This window comes from Euleptes europaea, chromosome 12 (assembly GCF_029931775.1).
Source record: "Euleptes europaea isolate rEulEur1 chromosome 12, rEulEur1.hap1, whole genome shotgun sequence".
NCBI lineage: Eukaryota > Metazoa > Chordata > Lepidosauria > Squamata > Sphaerodactylidae > Euleptes > Euleptes europaea.
Genome location: NC_079323.1, coordinates 13,293,433 through 13,317,494, shown reverse-complemented (window position 1 = coordinate 13,317,494; position 24,062 = coordinate 13,293,433). Strand labels below are relative to the sequence as shown.

Sequence of the window (24,062 nt, the reverse complement as noted above, 5' to 3'; positions counted from 1 at the left end):
CACCCGCACAGGTAACAGGACCTCTGTTGTACCCTCTTCAGTTCTCCTGTGGGGGCCAAGCCACCGTCTGCTTCCAGCCTCAGGTGAGAGTCGCCCCAAGCGAGCAATTAAACGGAATTGCCTGAGGTAAAGGGAAGCAGGCCAAGGATTAGGCCTCACGGCAAAAAAAAAAAACAACAGCAGCCAGCAACAAAAAAAGAAAGTATGGATAATTGACGGGAAAGTAAAAGGGCTGGAAATGTACTGAAGTAACAAAAGGGTCTTCTCGTTTCCCCCACCCCTGGTCCCAGCAGGATTAGGGCTGTAATGCGATCAGGCCTACAGGTGGGAAATTGCAGGGCTTTCCGTTTACAAAGTGCTGCTTTGACCTTGTTTTTTTCCAGGGAAGTCAGCTGGGCTGGAGCCAAAGAGAGAGAGAGAAAAGTGCAAAACAGAGGAACCAAAAGAAGAGGAAAAACCACACAAGCAAGACACCTCAGTAGTCCCAATTGATATCATCTTTCTGAAGGGAGGTCTGTATACTTTGCATTTCCCTCAACAGCAGAAGGCTCTTCTTCCCCTTCTCCCCGGGCTTCGCTTTCGAGCCGACGTCTTTCGCCTTTGCCGGCGCCGTTTTCCCTTCGCTGGCTCTGCTCGGCTGTTGAGGGCAACCGCGCTTGGGTTTGCCTTCTCGCCTGTGTTTCTCCAGCTAGAGAGGAAACAGAGACGCACACGTTTCATTCTGACAGCCTTCTGGTGCTTCAGAAAGCCTCTCTCCCCTGCTCTTTCCTCCCAGTCCTAAAATCCACCGCACGTGTCCCAGTCCTCTCAGGAATTGCTTCCTCCTAACTGAACTACGTGTTCCCAAGACTTCTTTGCCATTGTCATCATCATAATGTCGAAAAGTAACTTGGGTGGCCTGTGACAGTCATAAAAGCAGCAAAATTCAGGGCACTCGCATACAAGATGATGGTATCTACATACTAAAAGGGACCCTCCCCCACATGAAGCCATATCAACTAACCCAAATGTGGAATCACAGAACAGGCCTGAAAATGAGGAAGCACGCTTCAAAAGGCCCAGAATGCTAAATTAAAGTGGAGTGGGGCAATTGAGCAACTTAAGTAAACCCCTGAGGGCTGTGGCTCAGTGGTAGAGCATCTGCTTGGCATGCAGAAGGCCCCAGGTTCAATCCCCGGCATCTCCAGTTAAAGGGTCCAGGCAAGTAGGTGATGTGTAAGATGCCTGCCTGAGACCCCGGAGAGCTGCTGCTGGTCTGAGTAGGCAATCCTGACTTTGATGGACCAAGTGTCTGATTCAGTAGAAGGCAGCTTCATGTGTGTTCGTGTGTGCATCTCGGTACGGGGACTGTTTTGGTGGCAACATTTTGTGTAGTTAATATTAGATGGTAGCTGACTTCTCTGTATCCTCACATTGGTAACGTGCCCCTTTCTGGAATGAGGGATTTTCGCCCACAGGAGAAGTCAACTATAGAATTTTAATGACCATGTTGGGTTATAATTACCCAAGTCTCAATATTTACAGAAACCCGTTTTTCTTTACTGTGTGGATGGCTGGGAAAAATTCCCCTCTTGCGTTTATAGATTCTTCTCGCGTTACATCACAAAACTCGGGAACCACGTTAAAAATCTGAGATGCAATTTTTCTAAAACCAGGCATCATGAGTTAAAAGGAAATACAGGGGGGGGAGTAAATCACAATCTTGAAGATAATGTCTAAGATCAGGGTCCCCCCCACCTCCCCCCGGTCTTTTGGAGAGAGGGAAACATGTACAGCAATTAAGATGGGAATAAAACTCCAGAAGCGTAGCTCACCCGGGCCCGATGCCGCTGAATTTTAGAGATTTGTTCCGCCTTGGCCTCCATCCTTTTCACCAACTCTTCCCGTTCCTGCTCCAGGTCTTCCCGCAGGACAAGTGTTGGAGCATCCTGGACGAGTCTTGCTAGCCGCTGGTGATCACTAGCATGCAATGGGAAGACTGGCTCACTAAGAATGTCCTTCATATACACGTTCAGAATGACTTTGCTGGGGGCAGGGAAACCCCTAGTGGTGATGGAAAGTGCCATTGAGTTACAGGCCCACTTAGACGAAGAAGAAGAGTTGGTTTTTATATGCCAACTTTCTCTGCCACTTAAGGAAGAATCAAACTGGCTCACAATCGCCTTCCCTTCCCCTCCCCACAACAGACACCCCATGAGGTAGGTGGGGCTGAGAGAGCTGTGACTAGTCCAAGGTCACCCAGCTGGCTTCGTGTGTAGGAGCAGGGAAACAAATCCAGTTCATCCCATTAGAATCCACCGCTCAGTGAAGCCTGCTCATTAACGAAAGCTTCAGTGGACTGACAGATTAACCTTTTTTTTAAAGCAGCTGCAAGTTTTAGAAGCACATCGTTTTTTTATATATTTACACAACTAAAAAATGCCATTACTGCCCTAAAGCTCAGCAGGGCTGGACTGAAAAGGACACTCTTCTTAACGTCTCAGCCTGCATTTTCTTGGATGCTGTTTGTCAGTCGCACTTTTCAGTAGGATTCTAGAACTGATGCAGAAGTAAAGATCTAAATAGAACTGATGCAGAAGTAAAGATCTAAAATCTAAAGGGGAAAGAAAGGGCGGGGGGTGAGGTGCTAAGCGAACAGAAGATTTTGAAAAAACTGAAATGTCTGCAACCGTATCCAATCCCCCCACTCCCCGAGCAGTTTGGATAAAGTTCTAGAACTCGGGGAGGGGGCAGGATCAGAAATCCCAGAACTTCCCTTTACACAGCATTGTAGCTTGATTTAAATGTGATGCTGAGGAGCCAGAAGGAGGAGGTTTTTATACCCCGCTTTTCTCTACCTTTCAAGGAGAGTCAAACCAGCTTACAATCACCTTCCCTTCCCCACCCCACAACAGACACCTTGGGCAGTAGGTGAGGCTAAGAGAGCTGTGACTAGCCCAAGGTTACCCAGCAGACTTAATGTGGAAGAGTGGGGAATCAAACCCGGTTCTCCAGATTAGAGTCCACCGCTCTCAGCCACTACGCCACACTTGCTCTCGGGGTACTTTCCTGAGTACCCTGAGATGCCCTTGCCCTGCATCTCATTCAGACTGGCCGAGTACCCATTGCAAAGCAGTCCATTGTGCTGGCACGACTGCTTTGCACAGAGAATGGCCCCATATGAACAAGACACTGCGCCAGGGCAAAATCCCAGGAGAAAAGTGCTTTTACTTCTCAGTGCCCCATTGAAATCGGCCTACGAACCAACAGGCCCCACATCAAACGCGCGTGGAGAGATTCACGTGCAGGAGTGTCGCATCCGAGTTCCGACTCACAAGCTCATCTGCCCGAGTTCGTCCTGCAAGGTCAGCAGCACCTCAGAAAGGTCCCCCTGGGAGGAGACGGACGACTCGGCGGACCGCTGGCCTTTGTTTGCGTGCCTGCTCAACGGGACCTCGCTCACCACGCGGTCGTTGCACAGGGCCTTCGAGTGATGCTTCATGAGGTGCAGGACGTGCTGAACGTTGGCCCCGACGGAGTGGCTGGGGCTAGTGGACTGAAAGAAATGAAGGCGACGGGGGGGGGGGGGGAGAGATGACGGAGGAAATTTAACACTAAGCTACAAAGGTAACCTCTTTTCGACTGGTGTGATGTCTGGGTCTATGAAACTGCCTTGGTTCACCTTCCCAGGACTGGCTATTTTGACTGGCAGCCACTCTCCGCTGTCTCAGGTCGGGATTTCCCAGGGCTGCCTTCCTAGGAAACTTTTCAGCAGGAGATGGGTAGGATTGGACCTCCTGCAGTCTTTATGGTCTAACGCATGTCTACCACCTCTTCCCTTTATCCTGACAATTATGGCCATGTACCCTTTTGTCTGGTGCACCTGAAATTAGGGCAACCACAAGAGCCAGTGTGGTGTAGTGGTTAAGAGCAGTGGTTTGGAAGCGGCTGTGCATGTTGTGCTCAAGACCTTTGGCCAGATGAGCCTGAAATAAAAGGAAAGGTTTGGAGCAGTGGAGTCTGATCTGGAGAACTGGGTTTGAGTCCCCACTCCTACACATGAGCAGCGGACGCTAATCTGGAGAACCGGTTTTGTTTCCCCACTCCTACACATGAAGCCAGCTGGGTGACCTTGGGCTAGTCACAGCTCTCTCACCCCCACCTACCTCACAGGGTGTCTGATGTGGGGAGGGGAAGGGAGGGAGATTGTAAGTCTGTGTGAGCCTCCCTTAAGTGGTGAAGAAAATCAGCAGATGAAAACCAACTCTTCTTCTTTTTCTTCTTCTCTTAGCACTGGGACACATCGTCATGACCTCATTTCCCTTTCTTCAGATCAATGCATTCAGCATGGTGGTGGTGAAAACTGCCGTCAAGTCACAGCCGACTTATGGAGGCCCCATAGGGTTTTAAAGGCAAGAGACGTTCAGAGGTGGCTTGCCATTGCCTACCTCCCCGTGGGCTGAGAGGGTCCTGAGAGAACTGTGACCGGCCCAAAGTCACCCAGCTGGCTTCATGTGGAGGAGTGGGGAAACGGTCCTGGTTCACCAGATTAGAGTCTGCCGCTCATGTGCAGGAGTGGGGAATTGAACCTGGTTCTCCGGATTAGAGTTCATCTCTCTTAACCACCATACCAAGCTGGCTCAATCAGCAATCGTTCAGCTTAAAGAACATAAAAGCTGTAATACATAAATGAGATCTGCGGTGTGCTGTGCAGAACTGCTTCCAAGTGACAATGATTTGTATCGTGGAAGTTTCCCCTGCACTTTCCTTGCTTTGTTCCCCCTGGCCACTACCCCCACTTTGCATTTTTTTAAAAATCACTAATTGACATAGCGTGTCATTCAAAACAGCAAGGAACACAGGGAACAGCTCAACGGGATCCCATCAAGGTCCATATGGTGCCTCTGGGAAGCTCCCAAATGCACAGCACAAAGGGAGCACCACCCGCTGGAGAAGAGGAGGTTGAGGGGGGACTTGATTGCTGACTTTAAGTATTTAAAGGGCTGTCACCTAGAGGAGGGCAAGGAGCTGCTCCTGTCGGCAGCAGAGGATAGAACTCGCAATAATGGGTTTAAATTGCAGGCGGAGAGGTACCGGCTGGATATTAGGGAAAAAGGTTTTACAGTAAGAGTTGTCCGACGGTGGAATCAGCTGCCTAGGGAAGTGGCAAGCTCCCCCTCACTGGCAGTCTTTCAGCAGAGGCTGGACAAGCACTTGTCAGGGATGCTCTAGGCTGATCCTGCATTGAGCAGGGGGTTGAACTAAATGGCCTTTATGGCCCCCTTCCAACTCTGTGATTCTATGCTATTCATGGGTGTACCACAGCCATTCCTCAAGGATCCCATTTAGCCACCGCATCTTTGAAAATTCACCCCCCCCTCACCTTTCCAGCCACAAACGGCACGTCGCCCAGCTGCAGCCTGTAGTGGGGCTGGGAGTGGAAGTGGATCATTGCAGAATCGCTCTAATGGAGAGAAGAGAAACTCTAACACTAAAAGGAAACTCAGTCAGGCCCCGCTGCCCCAGAGAAGATACGGCTGGTCCTTCTTGCTCACATGTGTGTGCAACGCCTGCTTGCGTATGATGTACTTCAGATCCTTCTGAATCAGACCCAGATTTAATTTAATTTTAAAATAGGTTCCCCCCCCCCCGAAAAGTGGGATTCCAAACGGACTTGTGTATCTAACAGCCCATTCCTGAGCTGACGGCGTGTGGAATTGGTGGGGAAGAGGCGCAGCGGCGGCTCTTCCTAAGCCGAATTGCGCATGCCGTTAAAAAAAGCCGTTTTGCAGCTTTTTTTTGTTTAACTGGGGCCTTTCGCCCCACAGGGAAAAGCGAGACTGCACCTGCTAAAAAGCAGGTGCAGCACTGCCGTTCCTGGCGCCGGTGTACCGGGTTGAACCGGGATAGGGAGTCGCCTAACTGGCGGCTCCTCCTCCTGGCCCACCCCCGAAACACCCCCCTGCGCCGGCGTGGCCACTGTATGCCGTGGCCTGCGCCACGGAGAGGCCATGCCAAAGGAGGAGCGAGACGCGGCTCCACGGCACTTGGGCGCTTGAGGAGCCGCCCTCCCCACCACCGTAAGTGTGTGTAATCTCGGGATTACATGCACTTACGCTGGCGGCGGGGTCAGGCCGTCTCCTAAGAGGTTTCCCCCCCCCCCCCAGGAATGGGCTGTAAAACTACAGAACGGCAACCTAAAAGCTCAGGACAGCAAGGCAACAAAGGCCTTTTACGCATGGCTGTTTCCCTTGCGGTCACCCTTCTGATGACTCCGGGACTTTGTTTGGATTATGCATGCCGTTTCCAAACGTCAGAGGTCGCCTCGCTCTCCCACCTGCGTTTCCCTGCGTTTTCAAATTTGAGATAAAACAGGTCCCTGAAAATGCAGGCAAAACGCAGGGAAACGCAGGGGGAGAACGAGGCGACCTCTGACAGTCAGAAATGGCATGCATAATCCAAACAAAGTCCCGGAGTCATCAGAGGGGTGACTGCAAGGAAAACAGCCATGCATAAAAGACTATTGGCCATTACCATGTACATATGAACGGAGGAAGCTGCCTTTGACAGACCTGTGGCCCATCAATGTCCGTACTGTCTACTCAGACTGGCAGCGGCTCTCCAGGCTCTCAGGCAGTGGTCTTTCACATCTCCTACTACCTGATCCTTTCATCTGACGGGTGCAGGGATTGGGCCTGGGAGCTTCTGCACGCAGAGCGGGTGTTCCTGCCACCGAGCCACGGCCCCTCCCCTTCCAGCCAGCGGGTGGAAAAGCTCAGCCAGCAGGCAGAACATTCTCCTTTGACGCTCAGCTACACGGCACCAGGACGCAGCTCCTTTGGAGGCTGGAGCAGACAGAAATGTCCTTGTCCTTCTGGTCCAGCATCTGGCTTCCAAAGCAATCAGGCTGCTGTCCCCGGGAGTGACGAAGCGGGGCCTGTTAGACTCTGCCCTCTGTTCAGAAAGGTGGCCCCCCAACCCAGAGGTCTGGACCCCCACCAAGGCTATCGAGACTACCGAGCGCCTGACCCGTCTCTGCGCCTTCGCTCTACCTTGACCAGCTTCTTTGCTTTCTTCTTTGTCTTCTTGGGCTTTGAGGGTAGCAACGCCGGCACCGACTGGGTCTTCGCTTTCAGCAACTGTCTGTTGGTCTCCAATCCGGTCTGCAGCTGTGGAGAAAAACCCAGAAGTAGTTTCTTTCGTTAAAAAGAATGGAAGGAGTAATCTCAGGCTGGGACGGGGGCGGGGGGCGCACCATCCAAGGAGCGGTCCTTAGCTTGCTGGTTTTACATCGCAGCCGTGCATTTTTATTCCCAGACAGGTTCAGAGAGGAGAAGAAAATGGGGTTCCATGGAGAGACTAAAAGTCACCTGTCCTGCAGTCAACCACTCAAAAACATACACCATGACTAGTAAAAATCAGCTGAGAGGAGGGGGACAGCGATGACAAGCTGCAGGCAGCAAAAAAAGGTGTCCAGTATCCCTATTCCCACTTCTCCCCCACCCAATTTGCATTCTTCCCAGATCTTCAATAAACACCTGAGATCCCAAACTCTAATCCTCCCCCCCCAACAAATGTTTTGCTTATAGCCTGTATGATGCCCTTGCCTCCTTTGAGAACAATTTAGACACACTCGGCCACAAGCGATTTTCATCCACACCTTTAAAAATAAAAAACCAGGACACAAGCGCTGCCTTTACTTTAGAAAGGCAAACTGGCCCAATGCTGATCACATGTACAGATCCAGGGATCCAGAACCATCTACCAAAAAAAGAGCAGGAGCAGAGGAAGTCCACCATGCAGGCAAGATTGGGTTTTCATCCAGAAATTGATTTGACGGATTGATTTGATTTTTAGGCCGCCCTTTCCTGGCCAAGCCAGGCTCAGAGTGGCTCACCACTTTTTAAAAACAATCTAAAACCAATCCATAATTACATAAAATACAACAGTAAAATCAGGTGCCCTTTCTATCAAAGCAGCAAATATCATAATCGCCAGGAATCCTGGAGGGTTTTGTTTGTTTCAATCATTGGGCATGGAATAGGGGTCACTGGGGGTGTAGTGGGGGAGGTAGTTGTGAATTTGCTGCACTGTGCGGGGGTTGGACTAGATGACCCTGGTAGTCCCTTCCAACTCTATTATTCTAATAACCAGAGCAGCAATAACAGTTTTTACTATGAGCGGGAATTGGCAGAGACAGAGGAGGAGGAGGAAGAGGAGGAGAAGAGGAGGCAAGCCAGATGGAAAATTGTTGCTGTCCTCAACCATATGCCTGGCGGAACAGCTCAGTTTTACAGGCCCTGCGGAATTGTTTTAAGGCCCGCAGGGCCCGAAACTCACTGGGCATAGTGTTCTGCTGCGTTTTCCACAAGAAGGAAGAATTTGCAGGTCAGTGACTGCAACATGAGCCTATCCACAGATCAGGAGCGAAGTCCTATCTTGTTCAACAGCTCATCTGAACAGACCTTTGCATAGTATGAAGGATTCTCTGATTTAATTGTAGCTTACTAGTCACTGGCTTGGTGCGGTGTAGCTGTTAAAGAGTGCTGGACTTTGATTACAGAGAAGTGGGTTCAAGTTGCACTCACTCACCAGGTGACCTTGGGCCCATCACCTGATCTAGTGTTCAGGGCGGTTGAAACTGGGGCAGGCTACGTACTCCTGAGAGGGCAGGCGGGATAAGAACGTGACAGATTTTTATCAAGTGGGAATGCCAAGTGCGCGATACGCAGCACAACCAACCGCACAGAGTTGTTTTGAGGCCACAATGGAAGAGAAGGAGGTGGGCCACATCCATCACCCAGAGCTCTTGAAAGGAAAGGTGACATAACCACGTGACAGATAGTTATCCACTGCGTCTCCCCAGGAGTTACTCCCTCTGCAGAATAACATAGACCCCACCGCATCCACAAAGCGTACCTCGGCTGCTTTCTCCTGCATCCGTTTCCGTGAGTGTTCTTCCTCTCGGAGCTTCTCCTCCAGCTCTTTCATCTTTTTCTGAATGAAGAAACAAAGCAAAACTGAGAAACAGCAAAAATACAGAGACCAATTGAAAGAAGAAGAGTTGGTTTTTATGTGTCAATTTTCTCTACCACTTAAGGAAGACTCAAACCAGCTTACAATCACCTTCCCTTCCCCTCCCCACAACAGACACCCTGTGAGGTAGGTGGGGCTGAGAGAGATCTAAGAAAGCTGTAACTTGCCCAAGGTCACCCAGCTGGCTTCATGTGTAGGAGTGGGGAAACAAATCTAGTTCACCAGATTAACCTCCGCCGCTCATGTGGAGGAGTGGAGAATCAAACCCGGTTCTCCAGATCAGAGTCCACCACTCCACATCACCGCTCTTAACAACTACGCCGCGGTGACTCTCAAAACACCTCTGTCCAAGACCCTGGAAAGCTGCTGCCAGTCAGAGCAGAGAAGACTGACCTTGAGAGCGCCCGGCAGCTTCATGTGTTCATCTGAGAAGGGGACCACAGGATGTTTATTTATGTACTGAAATATTTCTATCCCCTTTCCCTTGTGGCCCAAGATGGCTTACAATTCCAAGAGTAACAACATACGATAAAACCCCATTTACACACACACACACCCCGCTTCTATCATGTTGCAGAACGTTCTAAACAGAAATGTTCACAAGGCATTCTTATAAAGGGATCTGAACTGTAATATAAAGGAATAAGTCAAGAGATTGCTTCGATAGGTGAAAAGCATTTTAATCTATTGCAGCGTTTATTGCATTTCCCACTTTGATTTTACAGCATTGTCTTCTACCTTTGCAACCTTAAAAAGGTAAAGGTTGTCCGCCATTCAAGTACCGGGTCATTACTGACCCATGGGGTGACATCACATCCCAACGTTTACTAGGCAGACTGTGTTTAAGGAAGGGTTTGCCATGACCTTCCCCAGTCGTCAACACTTTACTCATTTTACCGACCTCGGAAGGATGGAAGGCGGAGTCAAACTTGAGCCGGCTACCTGAAACCGACTTCCGTCGGGATCGAACTCAGGTCGTGAGCAGAGCTTTTGACTGCAGTACTGCAGCTTACCACTCTGCACTATGAGGCCCCTGTGCCATTCCTTAAGCAAGTTTTTCCCCCTGTTCTGCAATCCTAGTCCTACTGCATGGTTTACTGAATGAATTGTTCTTATATTTTGTAGACTGCCTTGCATGTCAGTGAGAAAGGGCAGCTACAAATGAGGTCAACAGAAAATTTAAAAAAAAAAAACCCTTCCCAGAAATGCCTGCAGCTGAGACCCCATTATAAAAGCCCTTGCAAATGAAACGGCTGCATTGCAACTCCTAAAAACAGGCACTCCTGTACCTCATGATCTCTGCTTCATGTCCCTGAAGAAGTGAGCTGTGGCTCACTAAAGTTCAAGTGGAAATAAATGGGGTTGGTCTTTTGGGGGTCGCTGAACTTGTGTTTTATTTTGCAGCAATACAAGATCAAGTTAATTCATGCCATTGTACTCCCTATTACTACGTATTGGAGGAGAGCGTTACGGATACCGTGGACTGCCAAAAAAACAAATCTAGATCTAAATCAAGCCTCAGCTGACCCTAGAAGCTAAAATGACTAAACTGAGTCTATTGTCCTTTGGTCACATTATGAGAAGACAAGAGTCACTGGAAAAGACAATAATGCTAGGAAAAGTTGAGGGCAGCAGGAAAAGAGGAAGACCCAACAAGAGATGGATTGACACTATAAAGGATGCCACGGCCCTCAATTTGCAAGACCTGAGCAAGGCTGTTAACAATAGGTTGTTTTGGAGGACATTGATTCATAGGGTCGCCATGAGTCGGAAGCGACTTGACAGCACTTAACACACACACAATGCACTAACACTGCGATCCCCTTGGAAGTCTTATACGTCCTCAGTGAGCCGCTTCCACAAGGGGATGGACATGATAGAGAAGGAATGCCCACCAGTAGATGCCACCTAGGGATGCCAGCTCCGGGTTGCGAAATACCTGGATATTTGGGGGGCAGAGGCTGAGGAGGGTGGGGTTTGGGGAGGGCAGGGGCTTCAGTGGGGTCTAATGCCATAGAGTCCACCTTCCAAAGCGGCCATTTTCTCCAGGGGGACTGATCTCTGTCACCTGGAGATCAGTCGTAATCCCAGGAGATCTCCAGCCACCAACTGGAGGTTTCCAACCCTAATTCCACTTGAAGTAAGGATGTGACTATAAGGTGTCCATAGAGGGCTGCAGAAGACACATGGGGATATGTATGGAGACACGCCCTTCAGGTATGTATTTGTGTACCCCCTTCCTTATCCACCCCTCCCTTCTTTTGCCCTCTGCAATATGAGCCGAATATGAACTGAGCAAAGCCAAATGAGTCGCTGTGAAGTCAAGTGACCTCCCTGGAGGAAGGGCAGGAATTAAATGCAACATAACACCAACGTTAAACTGAGACAGCGTTGTTGCTTATCAGATCCATGGCCCTTGGCATCACGAGGAAGGCATATTCACTTGCTCCGTGTCCAGTTGCTAGGGGAACCAGAAGAGAGAAGCCTCACAAAAGTAACACAGGGCAGGGGGGGATGCAAGGTTGTATAATGAGATAAAAATACAGTGAAAGGCAGACTCCGCATTAACCTGCATAATATGATTTGGCCTCATTTTCGGGCTTGGACCTCTTCCTGGTAGCCGACCGAGGTTCTCGCAGTGTGGGGCTAGAGATTTTTGTTTCCCCATACAGAAGTTCTGGACCCAACGCGATTCAGTGGAGAGATTCTTTAATCTTAGTTAACTGATCAGGTATGAATGTTAGTTGCTCAAATAAATCGCATGTGACTCAAAACAAACCTTTTTGGAAGTACCCACATGCCAAGCCTCAACATGCCGTTATCGCAAAAATAAGAACACAACAGTGAAATGTTTGCAGTGGGAGCCTAAGCAGATTAGGAAGAAGAAGAGGAGGAGGAAGAAGAGAGAGTGTGACTAGCCCCAGGTCACCCTGCTGGCTTCATGTGTAGCAGTGGAGAAACCAACCTGGTTCACCAGATCAGAGTCCGCCGCTCATGTGGAGGAGTGGGGAATCAAACCCGGTTCTCCAGATCAGAGTCCACCATTCCTAATCACCGCTCTTAACCACTACACCACACTGGCTCTCCTCCTAAGTCCATTCAAGGGTATAACTTCCCTTTAAAAAAAACCTAAAATCCTGGTAATCGGCACAGAACAGCGTAACACTGCTCAGGATTGCACCTTCAGCATTGGGGGGGGGGGGTAGTCATGCCAAGTCCCAGTTCCCAGCCCTGCCCTTCTGTTCCTTGAGTACCACATTGCCTTATACTGAATTAGACCCTTGGTCCATCAAAGTCAGTATTGTCTACTCAGATAGGCAGTGGCTCCCCAGGTCTCAGGCAGAGGTCTTTCTCATCACCTACTTGCCTACTCCCTTTAACTGGAGATGCCGGGGATTGAACCTGGGACCTCCGGCATGCCAAGCAGATGCTCTACCTCTGAGCTACCACCCCTCCCCTAATTCTATTAGGCCTCCCTTGTTGAGCACATGAAGCTGCTAGATACAGAGCCAGACCACTGGGTCTATCAAGGTCGGATCATCTACTCTGACTGGCAGCAGCTCTCTTGGGTCTCAGGCAGAGGTCACCCTCATAACCTCTTACCCTATCCTTTTAACTAGACATGCCAAGGATTGAACCTGGGACCTTCTGTATGCCAAGCAGATGCTCTACCCCGAGCCACAGCAGCTCCCCATGTTTAGCTTTCTTGTGTTTGACAAACACATGGACGACGGCAGGCTGAACAGCTACGAAGGGCTCAGCCCCGGTGATGAATTCAAATCCTAGGCCCTGGTGCCCAAGGAGTCAGGCTCACCTACCTCTGCAAGGGACTGCATCGTAGTCAGCCTGGCGTATTCCTTCTCGAGCACATCCAGCCTCTCCAGCTTCGATTTCATGTGTGACTGATCAAGGATGCTCTCGCTCTCCAACGTGGCCTGGTAAAAGAACAGCAAAGCTCTTTATGGGCACGTTGATAAAATAAGAATGTTTCACCTGCCAAATCACAGAAGCAGACCCAGTATATATATATTAAAAAGTCAACAGTGGTAGTTAGCTGCTGTCTCCCAAAAATACAGCACAGCATTTCACACATGAACGCACACATGAAGTTGCCTTACACCGCACTGGACCAAGGGCCCATCAAAGCTAGTATTGTCCACTCAGACCGGCAGCGGCTTGCCAAGGTCTCAGTCAAAGCTCTTTCACATCACCCTATTGTCTGGACCTTTTAACAGGAGATGCCAGGGACTGAACCTGGGACCTTCTGCAGGCCAAGCAGAGGTGCCCCCCTCCGCTGTCTAAACACAAGAGTTGTGAATCAGGAGGTCCCTGCATCAAATCTCCCCTGCCATGAACTCACAGGTGAACTTAGGCAGCTCACTCACTCTCAGCCTCACACACACACTTGTGTTCTTATAGGAGTTCACAAAAAAGTTCGCATCTTTTAAAGTGGCACCAGAGTAAATCAATAAGCCACAAGAGGTAACCTGCACCATCCCTATTCAATCCAATCCAAAGTCCTTCGGCAACACAGACATTTTCAATCCAGCCTTCAAGGCCGGCAGGGACACTGCCAACCTCTTTTCCAATGGAAGAGAGTTCCACCTGTTACACCAGACAGAGAAGGAAGGTCTCCTTTTATTAGGGGAAATTAGCTGGAGACTAGATGAGAGCTCTGCAAGAGGCTGGCGAGGGGATCTTTTTACACCAATTCCGTCCCTAGGTGAGCAAACCAATGGAGAGCAACCCAATAATGAGGAGGCTTTTATGCATTTTAAGGGTTTTATTAAAAGTAATCAAATAGGGTAAACACACACACAAACAAACAATTCCCAACACACGCAGAGCTAAGAAAATTCACAGTGGGTAGCCGTGTTAGTCTGTCTGCAGCAGTAGAAAAGAGCAAGAGTCCAGTAGCACCTTAAAGACTAACAAAAATATTTTCTGGCAGGGTGAGCCACAGCTCACAAAACCAACGTTGCTAGTTAAGAATAAAAAAAGGCAGGCACATTGTGACCAGGCGGGCATACCTGCTTTCTCAAGACGCTGGTCTTTTCATGTTCCGCACGTTCTATCATCCGCCGCATGTATTCCAGCTGCTTCTCTAGCAGGCTGCAGCGAGTTTCGGCCCCTGCCAGCTGAACAGCCAACTCTGGAGGTACAGCAACGAGAGGAGGCTAGTTATCACCCCCAGGAATTTCCAACGGCACCCAGAGGTGAGCTACTGCGAAGCGCCCTCCAATAAATGGAAAGGGTCCAAGGGAGGCGAGTGGGCATACTGCAGATTTATTGATTTGTTTGTTGGATTTATATCCCACCCTCTATCCCAGCCGAAGCCGGGCTCAGGGTGGGTTGCATCAGCAATGTATCATTAAAAAAAAACCATTCAATTTCATACAATATTATTTTAAAACCAGCAATTCTCAGTTAAGAAGAGTTGGTTTTTATATGCCAACTTTCTCTACCGCTTAAGGCAGAATCAAACCAAATTACAATCACCTTCCCTTTCTCTCTCCACAACAGACACCTTGTGAGGTAGAAATTAATTAAATAAATTACTGCATCATTTCTTACTATCAATTGAGTAACTCCAACATCGATCATAACCTTTTAAACTCTCCCACTACCACAGACTATAAAGAAGGAGAAGAGTTGGTTTTTATATGCTGACTTTCTCCACCACTTAAGGAAGAATCAAACCGGCTTACAATCACCTTCCCTTCCCCTCCCCACAACAGACACCCTGTGAGGTAGGTGGGGCTGAGAGAGTGTGACTAGCCCAAGGCCACCCAGATGGCTTCATGTGGAGGAGTAGGGAAACAAATCCAGTTCACCAGATTAGCCTCCGCTGCTCATGTGGAGGAGTGGGGAATCAAACCAGTTCTCCAGATCAGAGTCCACCACTCCAAACCACTACTTTTAAGCACTACACCATGCTGGCTCCCAATCAATTATAATCAAAATCAGAAAACAGATGGTGCTAAAATTGGCAGACACAGGGTCTCAGCCAACACAGGAAGGGGCAACCAGGTTCCCCACACTTGAATGGTAAAGAGGAGGAGAGTTGGTTTTTATATGCCGACTTTCTCTACCACTTAAGGAAGAATCAAACCGGCTTACAATAACCTTCCCTTCCCCTCCCCACAACAGACACTCTGTGAGGTAGGTGGGCTGAGAGAGCTCTAAGAGCTGTGACTAGCCCAAGGTCACCCAGCTGTCTTCATATGTAGGAGTGGGGAATCAAACCCGGTTCTCCAGATTAGAGTCCACCGCTCCAAACCACCATTCTTAACCATGCTGCGGAGGGAGGGGGAGATGAGAGGCCAGCTCCGACGGAAAATCATTGCTAACCTCAACCGTAGGCCTGGGGGAACATCTCAGTCTTCCCTGCAGGTGAGATCCCGCAGGGCCCAACACAGGGAGTGGGACCTATTGGGGTTATTACAATCACTTACCAAGGGCTTAGGGACAAGGGATGGACTTTTCCAATCTGGAAAGGCCCAGAAAAGAAGAAGAGTTGGTTTTCTCTACCATTTAAGGGAGAATCAAACCAGCTTACAATCACCCTCCCTTCCCCTCCCCACAACAGGCACCCTCTGAGGTAGGTGGGGCTGAGAGAGCTCTAAGAGAGTTGTGACTAGCCCAAGGTCACCCAAGTGGCTTCACGTGGAGGAGCGAGGAAACCATCCCGGTTCACCACGTTAGCGTCCGCCGCTCCAAGCCACTGCTCTTAATCACTGCACCATGCTTTCTCCTTCCCCTGTGCCTTAAGAAAAGAGAAGACTTGGAGGGACACCCGACTGAAGCTAGGAATACGTCAAGAACCGGAAAGGCTGTTACGTGGACGTACAGCAAAAAAAGACCAAGCTGTGTAGTTCCCGATGCCCAGATATTCAAGCTCGGCCTTCAGCAACTGCAGATACGTTAAGTGAGAAGCCCGACAAGAAGCTCTGCCCTCAACAACTGCACGAACAGGCCTGACGGGCAGTAAGAACAATTGGGTACTGTGGTTACTGGGTAGCTTCTGGAACCATGCTCTGCATTCTAATTCTGCTCAAGGCTACCTAGACAGGGGCTGCTGATTCCAGACAGAACTTTGAAGAAGAAGGGTTGGTTTTTATATGCCGACTTTCTCCACCACTTAAGGAAGAATCAAACCAGCTTACAATCACCTTCCCTTCCCCAGCCCACAACAGACCCCATATGAGGTAGGCGAGACTGAGAGAGTGTGACTAGCCCAAGGTCACCCAGCTGGCCTTATGTGTAGGAGTGGGGAAACCAACCCGGTTCACCAGATTGGCGTCCGCCACTCATGTGGAGGAGTGGGGAATCAAACCCGGTTCTCCAGATCAGAGTCCACTGCTCCAAACCACCACTCTTAACCACTACACCATGCTGACTCTCTCTTTGGTAGCTTTCCTTATCTACATTTAGTTATGTTTTCAGATTACGTTCCGGAGAATCTGGGGACTCGTCAGAAGCTTAGCAGAGAAGATCAGCCAACAGTGGACAAGTTGCCCCGAAAACCAGCTTTCCCATCATGACTGATCTTCCCCTATGACTCGCTACTGTGAGTGCTGAGGCGGTTCAGCGGCACACGCCCAAATTCATAGAGGAAGACAGTGAGTGGGCCAGCCATTCTCTGGCTCAGCCTACCCTACCTTACAGGGTTGTTGCTGCAAGGATAAAATGGAAGAGGGGAGTAGGTTGTTGTAAGATGCTTTGGGGACCTAAATAAACAAATAAAATTGTGGGTGAGCAAAGGGAGTGAAGCAGGAATACCTTCATTTTTCCTGGCCACCTCCAGCTTCGAATGCTCTTTCTCCAGCAGTTGTTCACTCAACACCTTCTTGTAATCTGAGGTTTCCTTAGCCAGGCTTTTCACACTCTCCTCGGCTACAATCCGTTCCAGCTCCAGCCGCCGTATCTTCTCCTGAAGGTTCTTCAGAGCAGAGAATATCGCTAACAACGGGAGAAGGCAAATATAATTAAACCTGTCTGCCGAAGGGCAGGCCAATCTAGTGGACAGGGTGAAGGGTTTTTGGATGGGCAGGGGAGAACCCATGTTCAAATCCAAAGTCCGCTGGCTGTCTTTGGCTTAGCCATTCTCAGTCTAACCTCACGGGGTGTTGTGACGCTAATATGGGAAAACCCCAAGGATGCCAGCCCGAACATCTCAGAAGAAGGGTGAGATAAAAATCTGGTCAATGGTCTAAAAAAACAACAAGAGCCACTGCCATTCTTTGCTATGAATATATATATATACATATATGTATATATATATATGTATATATAAAATTTATACACACACACATACATATATGTTTATTTAAAAAAAAAAACAGCCCTGACTGTGAAAGCACTTTAAAATGTGAAATATGACAATATTTTTAAGGTTTCCATCCATGGGACTCTTGGCACGAAGGATTCCCAGACAGTAAGATCTTTCTCGTTCCCCTGCACCTTAAGTAGACCACAATTAAAGCCAACTTCTGTGTTCCTCACCTGCTCAGGTAAGACCATCCCAGTGTGACACTCCAGATTCCCCAGAACAACTCGCCTATGTTTCAAGCTGTTTTTAAATGGAAGCTGTCCAATAAGCTCTCAAGCGAGCATACAACAAACAAGGTGTTTTGGGAAACCTTTGTAGAGTCTACAGATCTAAACTCAGCCATGAGCACATGATGCCTGAACTCCAAAGAGCAGCATCAGCTCCCAACCCTGTTTTTGTACTCAAGCCAAGGTGCTGGATTTCGAACTCTAAAGCATGATGCTTCAAAAAGTGGTTAGATCGATTCAAGGAGGATAGGTCCATCAATACAGGTACGCAAACCTGCTACAGAAATCCAAATCCTATTATCATTTATTATTATTATCATCATCATCATCATCATCATTATTATTTACATTTCTACCCCGCTCTCCCCAACCCGAAGGTCAAGCTCAGAGCGGCTTACAGTCTAAAAACACAATAAAACAATTACCCATTAAAATAGTTTAAAATACTATTTAAAATAGCCTAATAATGCCCCTCAATGGCGCCAAAACTCCAGAGATAGAAATTTGTAATAAAATTAATCTAACCACACCCTAAGGTGGTATAGAAGGGGTGGTACTTAGCAGCAGAGAAAGGGGGGAAAGGACTATGGAGGCCAGTAATTATAATGAGAACCGTCGCTGGCCTCAACCATAAGCCCGGCGGAATAGCTCCGTCTTGCAGGCCCTGCGGAACTCCTGAAGGTCCTGCAGGGCCCTGATTTCACTAGGGAGGCTATTCCACCAGGCAAGGGCCAGGGCCAAAAAAGCCCTGGCCCTGGTCGAGGCCAGCCGGATACTCCTTGGGCCAGGGATCACCAGCAAGTTGGTATAACGTGAACGTAAGCTTCTCTGGGGAACATACCAGGAGAGGCGGTCCCGTAGATATGACGGTTCCAGACTGTGTAAGGCTAGTAGGATTTGTGCAGCTCTCCCCTTTGCCATTTATAAGATCCTTCTCCCCACATTCCAAAATAAATTTCAGGGCAATTTTAAAAATATAGTACCAAAACCATGAGAATATTCATTCCAAAGAAATATTTGAGCAAACCAAGCATCAGTAGTGAAAGAGGAAAATATGAGGTTGTGAACAACTTGGATCAGTTTTTCAAATTTCCACAAAGCTTGCATGAAATTCTTCCATATTATGACTGCTTTGCCTCAGCATGCAATTGGAGATGCCAGGGTTGAACCTGGGACCTTTTGCATGCCAAGCAGATGCTCTACCACTGAGCAATGGACTATGAAGGAGTACCACTTAACAATAAACCATCCTGAAGACTCAGCATTTTAGTTATTTTTCTTGACCTTGCTCATTTGGGCAAGAAAGAAAAAAACAAAGATAAAGAAAAAAAGGTGAAAAAAATCACTAAAAAAAAGAACTCCACAATCACATTTCTGAACCTGCTGTGTTAAAATTCCACAATATACATGGTTTTTTCCCAGATCTTCTGATAGATTCCATAAAGGGAGGGGAAAAAAACATGACCCAAATAAGGAGCTGCCAATCTCACGTTGATTCTGGATTATTAATCTTCCCAGCTGATATACAAACTGGCTTCTATTCCCAACGCAATTTAGAGGCTGCATTTCCTCTGGGTGGAAATATTACCTCTGCTGTTACTCTCCGGATACGCAATTACCGGCTTGGCAGGGGACCGCCGCAAGTCAGCGTTAATGAAAGGCTTGTGCCTGGGGTACTCTGTGAATGAGGCCGCTGAAAGCCCGTCTGTGAATGATGCTGATCTGTGACTTCTACGAAGAACGCCCTGAAAGAGAGATAAAAAATTTTTACTTTGCAGGGGGTACAGGAAGTGTTTTCGTCCCCCTTCTTTCGGGCATCTGGTAAACAGGAAGAAAAAAAAAGACTTGCTAACTGGGGGGATCGCAGAAGTGGTTGATGAAGAAACAAGAAGACATAAAGGAGGAACCGCTGGGCAAACATAACTGAGGAGCACCAACGAAAACACAAAACAGCAGGAGAAAGTTATCTGATGGACATGTGACTGACAGAAGAAACAAGGAAGCCAGCATAGTGTAGTGGTTACCGGGTAAGACTAGGACCTGGGGGATCCAGGTTCGAATCTCCACTCTGCAACGGAAGCTCACTGAGTGACCTTTGGCCAGTCACACATACTTAGTCTAACCCTGATCATAGAAGGATTTTCACCTTATTAAGGTATGATACGCTGCCCTCAGCAATTCTTGAGGGTAGATAGAGGTTTACCATCTAAAGAATGTGTATGCTTATGTGGAGATGGGAAGATCGAGTCCCTAGAGGGCATCTTTTTTGATTGTAAGATCTACAGTCACATTAGGGAAACTCTGATTACCCCCATAATTTCCCGCCATCCCGGTAAAAATAGAAGGACTCTTCTCTCAGTTATGCTAGCAGATAAGAATCAAGAAATCACTTTCAAAGTCGCCAAATTTGGATGGATAGCCTATAAGGCAAGGAAAAGAGTTAATTGATATACAGGAAGTTTTAATTATTATATTGATTCTATTTTTATTGGTCTTGTACTGTATTAAATAAATTTATTTATAAATCGTTTGTGGCTTGCTGCATATGTGCCAGTCAAGCAAAGCATTTATCACTTGAGAAGGAGACTCAGTCGCAGAGTTTAGTCAGGGTTTCTATGCAACACCATGACTGAGTTATCCTCTTGGAATATTCTGAGTGGTTCCAAACTTACAGACCCGTTAGCTCAGAGACTGGCGAGATTTACAAACGCTAGGCCCTCTCTGTTCTTGAGAAGCACTAAAATAAGCCCTTGAAAGAAGGGAGAAATTGCAAAGAAAACAACAAGAGGCGAGAACGCTGTGAACAATTTTTGTCCGAGGCCATAGTGTTTTTTTCTTACAGAAAATCAATGGGAACGATTCCCAACAAAGATGTGGATCTAACAGCCTGATCCTACATATGCTTACTTGGACGTTAAGCCCCAGGTAACTCCTAGGTAACCTTAACATGGAACTGCAACCTGGGTCTGAGACAAGAAGAATAAAAAGTGCAGGGTTTCACTCTCCTGACCTCAAGGCCAGGACAGTTCCACAGTTGAGCTGTGAATGTTTTGTAAAATGAGGGTGCTTTTCTTTTTTGTAGAATGTTTTGTAAAATGAGGGTGCTTTTCTAACCTAGAATTGAAAGCACATTCCTTAGAAACCATGCTTAAGGGTCAAAAGGAATCTTGTGGCTAGGATATGGGAGACCCATATTCATATTCCCGCATGGCCAGGGGAGCTTGCTGGGTGATCCTGGGCCACTCACAGACTCTCAACCTAATCTACTTCACAGAAAAGAGCAAGAGTTCAGTAGCACCTTAAAGACAAACAAAATTTCTGGCAGGGTATGAGCTTTCGTGAGCCACAGCTCACTTCTTCAGATACAGCTAGAATGTGAGTCCATCTATCCTTGAGTAGAGACGAGTGAATTAGACACAATGGCAATGTAAATCTCAAAAGCAAGTAAACGACATTAAGAAGGCGTGATTGGATTAGGAGTGATGAGCAGAGGGGTAGTGGGCATGGAGAAATTAGCATTGGTAATGAGACAGGAATCCCAGATCAGTATTCAATTCAGGGGAATGCATTGTCTCAAGACAAGATTCCTGTCTCATTTCCAAGAGAAGGCCCTGGCCCTAGTTGAGGCCAGCCAGACACTCTTCAGGCCGGGGACCACCAGCAGATTGGTATTTGATGATCTTAGCAGAGCGTACCAGGAGAGGCGGTCCCATAGACCAGGAGAGGCGGTCCCATAGAAGGTCCCAGACTGTGTAAGGCTTTAAAGGTCATAACCAGCACCTTAAACCTGATCCGGTATTCCAGCTGGAGACAGTACATATAGTAGAGCACTGGCTTAATAAGTGTCCGCAGCGGGGTCCCTGTAAGGAAACTCGCCGCGGCATTCTACACCAGCTGGAGTTTTCGGATCAGTTTCAAGGGCAGCCCTACATAGAGCCAGTTGCAGTAATATAATTTAGAGGTGACGGTCTAAATTAGACAGTCACATGGATCACCGTGGCTAAGTGGGGATGGGAGAGGTAAGGCACCAACTGCCAGGCCCAACAGAGATGGTAGAAAGCCATTGGGACCACGGTTGTGACCTGTGCCTCTACTGACAAGGAGGCATCAAGGGTCACACCCAGTCTCCTGATCGGGGGCACAAGTGTTAATTGCATGCCGTCAAGAGCTGTCACCCCACCCCAGAACCGCCCCAGCTGAGCCACAGGACCTCCACCTTTGACAGATACCATTTCAGCCGGCTTTGCCTCAACCATTCATTCACAGTATCCAAGCACCGGCGGAGTCTGGATGGCCCTTTTCTCCCTCTCATAATACTAGAACGTGGGGTCATCTGCTGAAGCTGGAGGGTGAGAGATTCAAAACGGATAAAAGTATTTCTTCACACAACGCATAAATGGTGGAACTCCCTGCCCCAGGATGTGGTGACGGCTGCCGTCTTGGAAGGCTTTAAGAGGGGAGTGGGCATGTTCATGGAGGAGAGGGCTATTCATGGCTACTAGTCACGATGCATACCTATTCTCTCCAGGATCAGAGGAGCGTGCCTATTATATATTAGGTGCTGTGGAACGCAGGCAGGATGGTGCTGCTGCAGTCGTCTTGTCTGTGAGCTTCCTAGAGCAGGGGTCTGCAAACTGCGGCTCCCGAGCCGCATGCGGCTCTTTGGCCCGTTGAGTGCGGCTCTCCAAACTTGGTCTCTCCGAAATGGCAGGGACTTACAACTTAATTTTTATCAATAAATAAGATCACTATTAAGTATGATATTAAGTTTTATTCAGTGTACCTATAGTTTAATTAAGACTTAAAACTTTAGTTAAAGTTTATTAAGTTAATAAACAGTGTACCTACCTATATAGTTTAAGAAATTTGGCTCTCAAAAGAAATCTCAATCGTTGTACTGTTGATATTTGGCTCTTTTGACTAATGAGTTTGCCGACCCCTGGCCTAGAGGCACCTGGTTGGCCGCTGTGTGAACAGACTGCTGGACTTGATGGGCCTTGGTCTGATCCAGTATGGCCTTTCTTATGTTCAAGAGGGTGGAATTAAATTGTGGAACTCCCTGCCCCAGGATGCGGTGATGGCTGCCAACTTGAAAGGCTTTACGAGAGGAGTGGACATGTTCATGGAGGAGAGGGCTATTCATGGCTACTAGTAAAAATGGATACTAGTCATGTTGCATCCCTATTCTCTCCAGGATCAGAGGAGCATGCCTATTATATTAGGTGCTGTGGAACGCAGCAGTCGTCTTGTTTGGGGGCTTCCTAGAGGCCCCTGGTTGGCCACTGTGAGAAAAGACTGCTGGACTTGATGGGCCTTGGTCTGATCCAGCAGGGCCTTTCTTATGTTCAAGAGGGTGGAATTAAATTGTGGAACTCCCTGCCCCAGGATGCGGTGATGGCTGCCAACTTGGAAGGCTTTAAGAGGGGAGTGGACATGTTCATGGAGGAGAGGGCTATTCATGGCTACTAGAGGCACCTGGTTGGCCACTGTGTGAACAGACTGCTAGACTTGATGGGCCTGGGTCTGATCCAGCAGGGCCTTTCTTAGGTTCTTATGGCCTCCATCAACAGATAAAGTTGGGTGTCATCAGCGTACCGGTGACAACCCACCCCCCAAAACTCTGGACAAGCTGTTGTTAAAGACAACCCCCCCTCCTACACCGTTCATTTAACCCAGTCCCTCCATCTCTCATCTTAAAACCAACCTCACAGGGTTGTTGTTCCGACGGAGGGAGGTTCTCCCCCCCCCCATTTTGTATCCACAACAACCCTGCGAGGAAGGACAAGATGAAACGCAGGCGCTTGTTATGAAATCATCCTGAAAAGGCGTGCCTCCGAGCATGTGCAGAGTGCTTTCCCGTTCACCACTGCGCAGGGCTCACGCCGAGAGAAGACAACCAAGAGAGTGAGAAGAGCTTCCCCGCGCCTTCCTCTCACTCACCGCCGGCTCCGGATCCCCAGCCACCGCCATGTCGTAGGAAAGCAGCCCCAAAAGGTGCCTGTCCCTTTAAGAACACAGCCGCCCAAGGAGCGGCTGCTTCTGCCTTCCCCCCCCCCGCCTCCCTACGCCTTCAGCTGTTCCACAAACGCCGCCGTTGCACCGATAGGGCAGCCCTGAGAGTGACATAGCAACTGACCAACCGGGCACCAACGCTCCTCCCTTCTGCCTTTCAAGGTAACTATACGTCACAGTAAAGCGCATGATTGACGCGCTCAAGGGCCAATGAGAATGCGAGATGGGCGTCCGTTGTCCCGGATTTGGCTTTTTATTTCCCCATCCCCTTCGAGCTGGCGAATCAAGACTAAACCAAGCTACGGCGTGATTGGCTTTGTCGCTCTCGCTTTTTGTGCGCGCGCGGAGGGGGGAGCCGGACGGAGGGGATCGGGCTTTCCCTTCCGCGCAGGCGCGGAACGAAAAAAAAAAGTGACGGAAGCGGAGGGCGGGACGAAGAATACGAAAAGGACCGGGGCTCGGCCCGGGGCCAATGA

General features: G+C 48.6%; 1 protein-coding gene across 1 annotated transcript; it reads right to left on the bottom strand.

The window, feature by feature from the left end:
* Window positions 1-460: 460 nt before the first annotated feature.
* CEP57 (centrosomal protein 57) lies at window positions 461-23,544 on the bottom strand. Its single transcript, XM_056858862.1, has 11 exons — window positions 23,515-23,544; window positions 19,163-19,319; window positions 16,798-16,977; window positions 14,046-14,167; window positions 12,834-12,950; window positions 8,899-8,976; window positions 7,032-7,148; window positions 5,363-5,443; window positions 3,315-3,535; window positions 1,815-1,959; window positions 461-688 (listed from the first exon to the last, which is right to left on the bottom strand). Exons 1-11 carry the CDS (start codon window positions 23,542-23,544, stop codon window positions 476-478), a joined length of 1,461 nt encoding a protein of 486 aa, XP_056714840.1. The 3' UTR covers window positions 461-475.
* Between the last annotated feature and the right edge of the window lie 518 nt (window positions 23,545-24,062).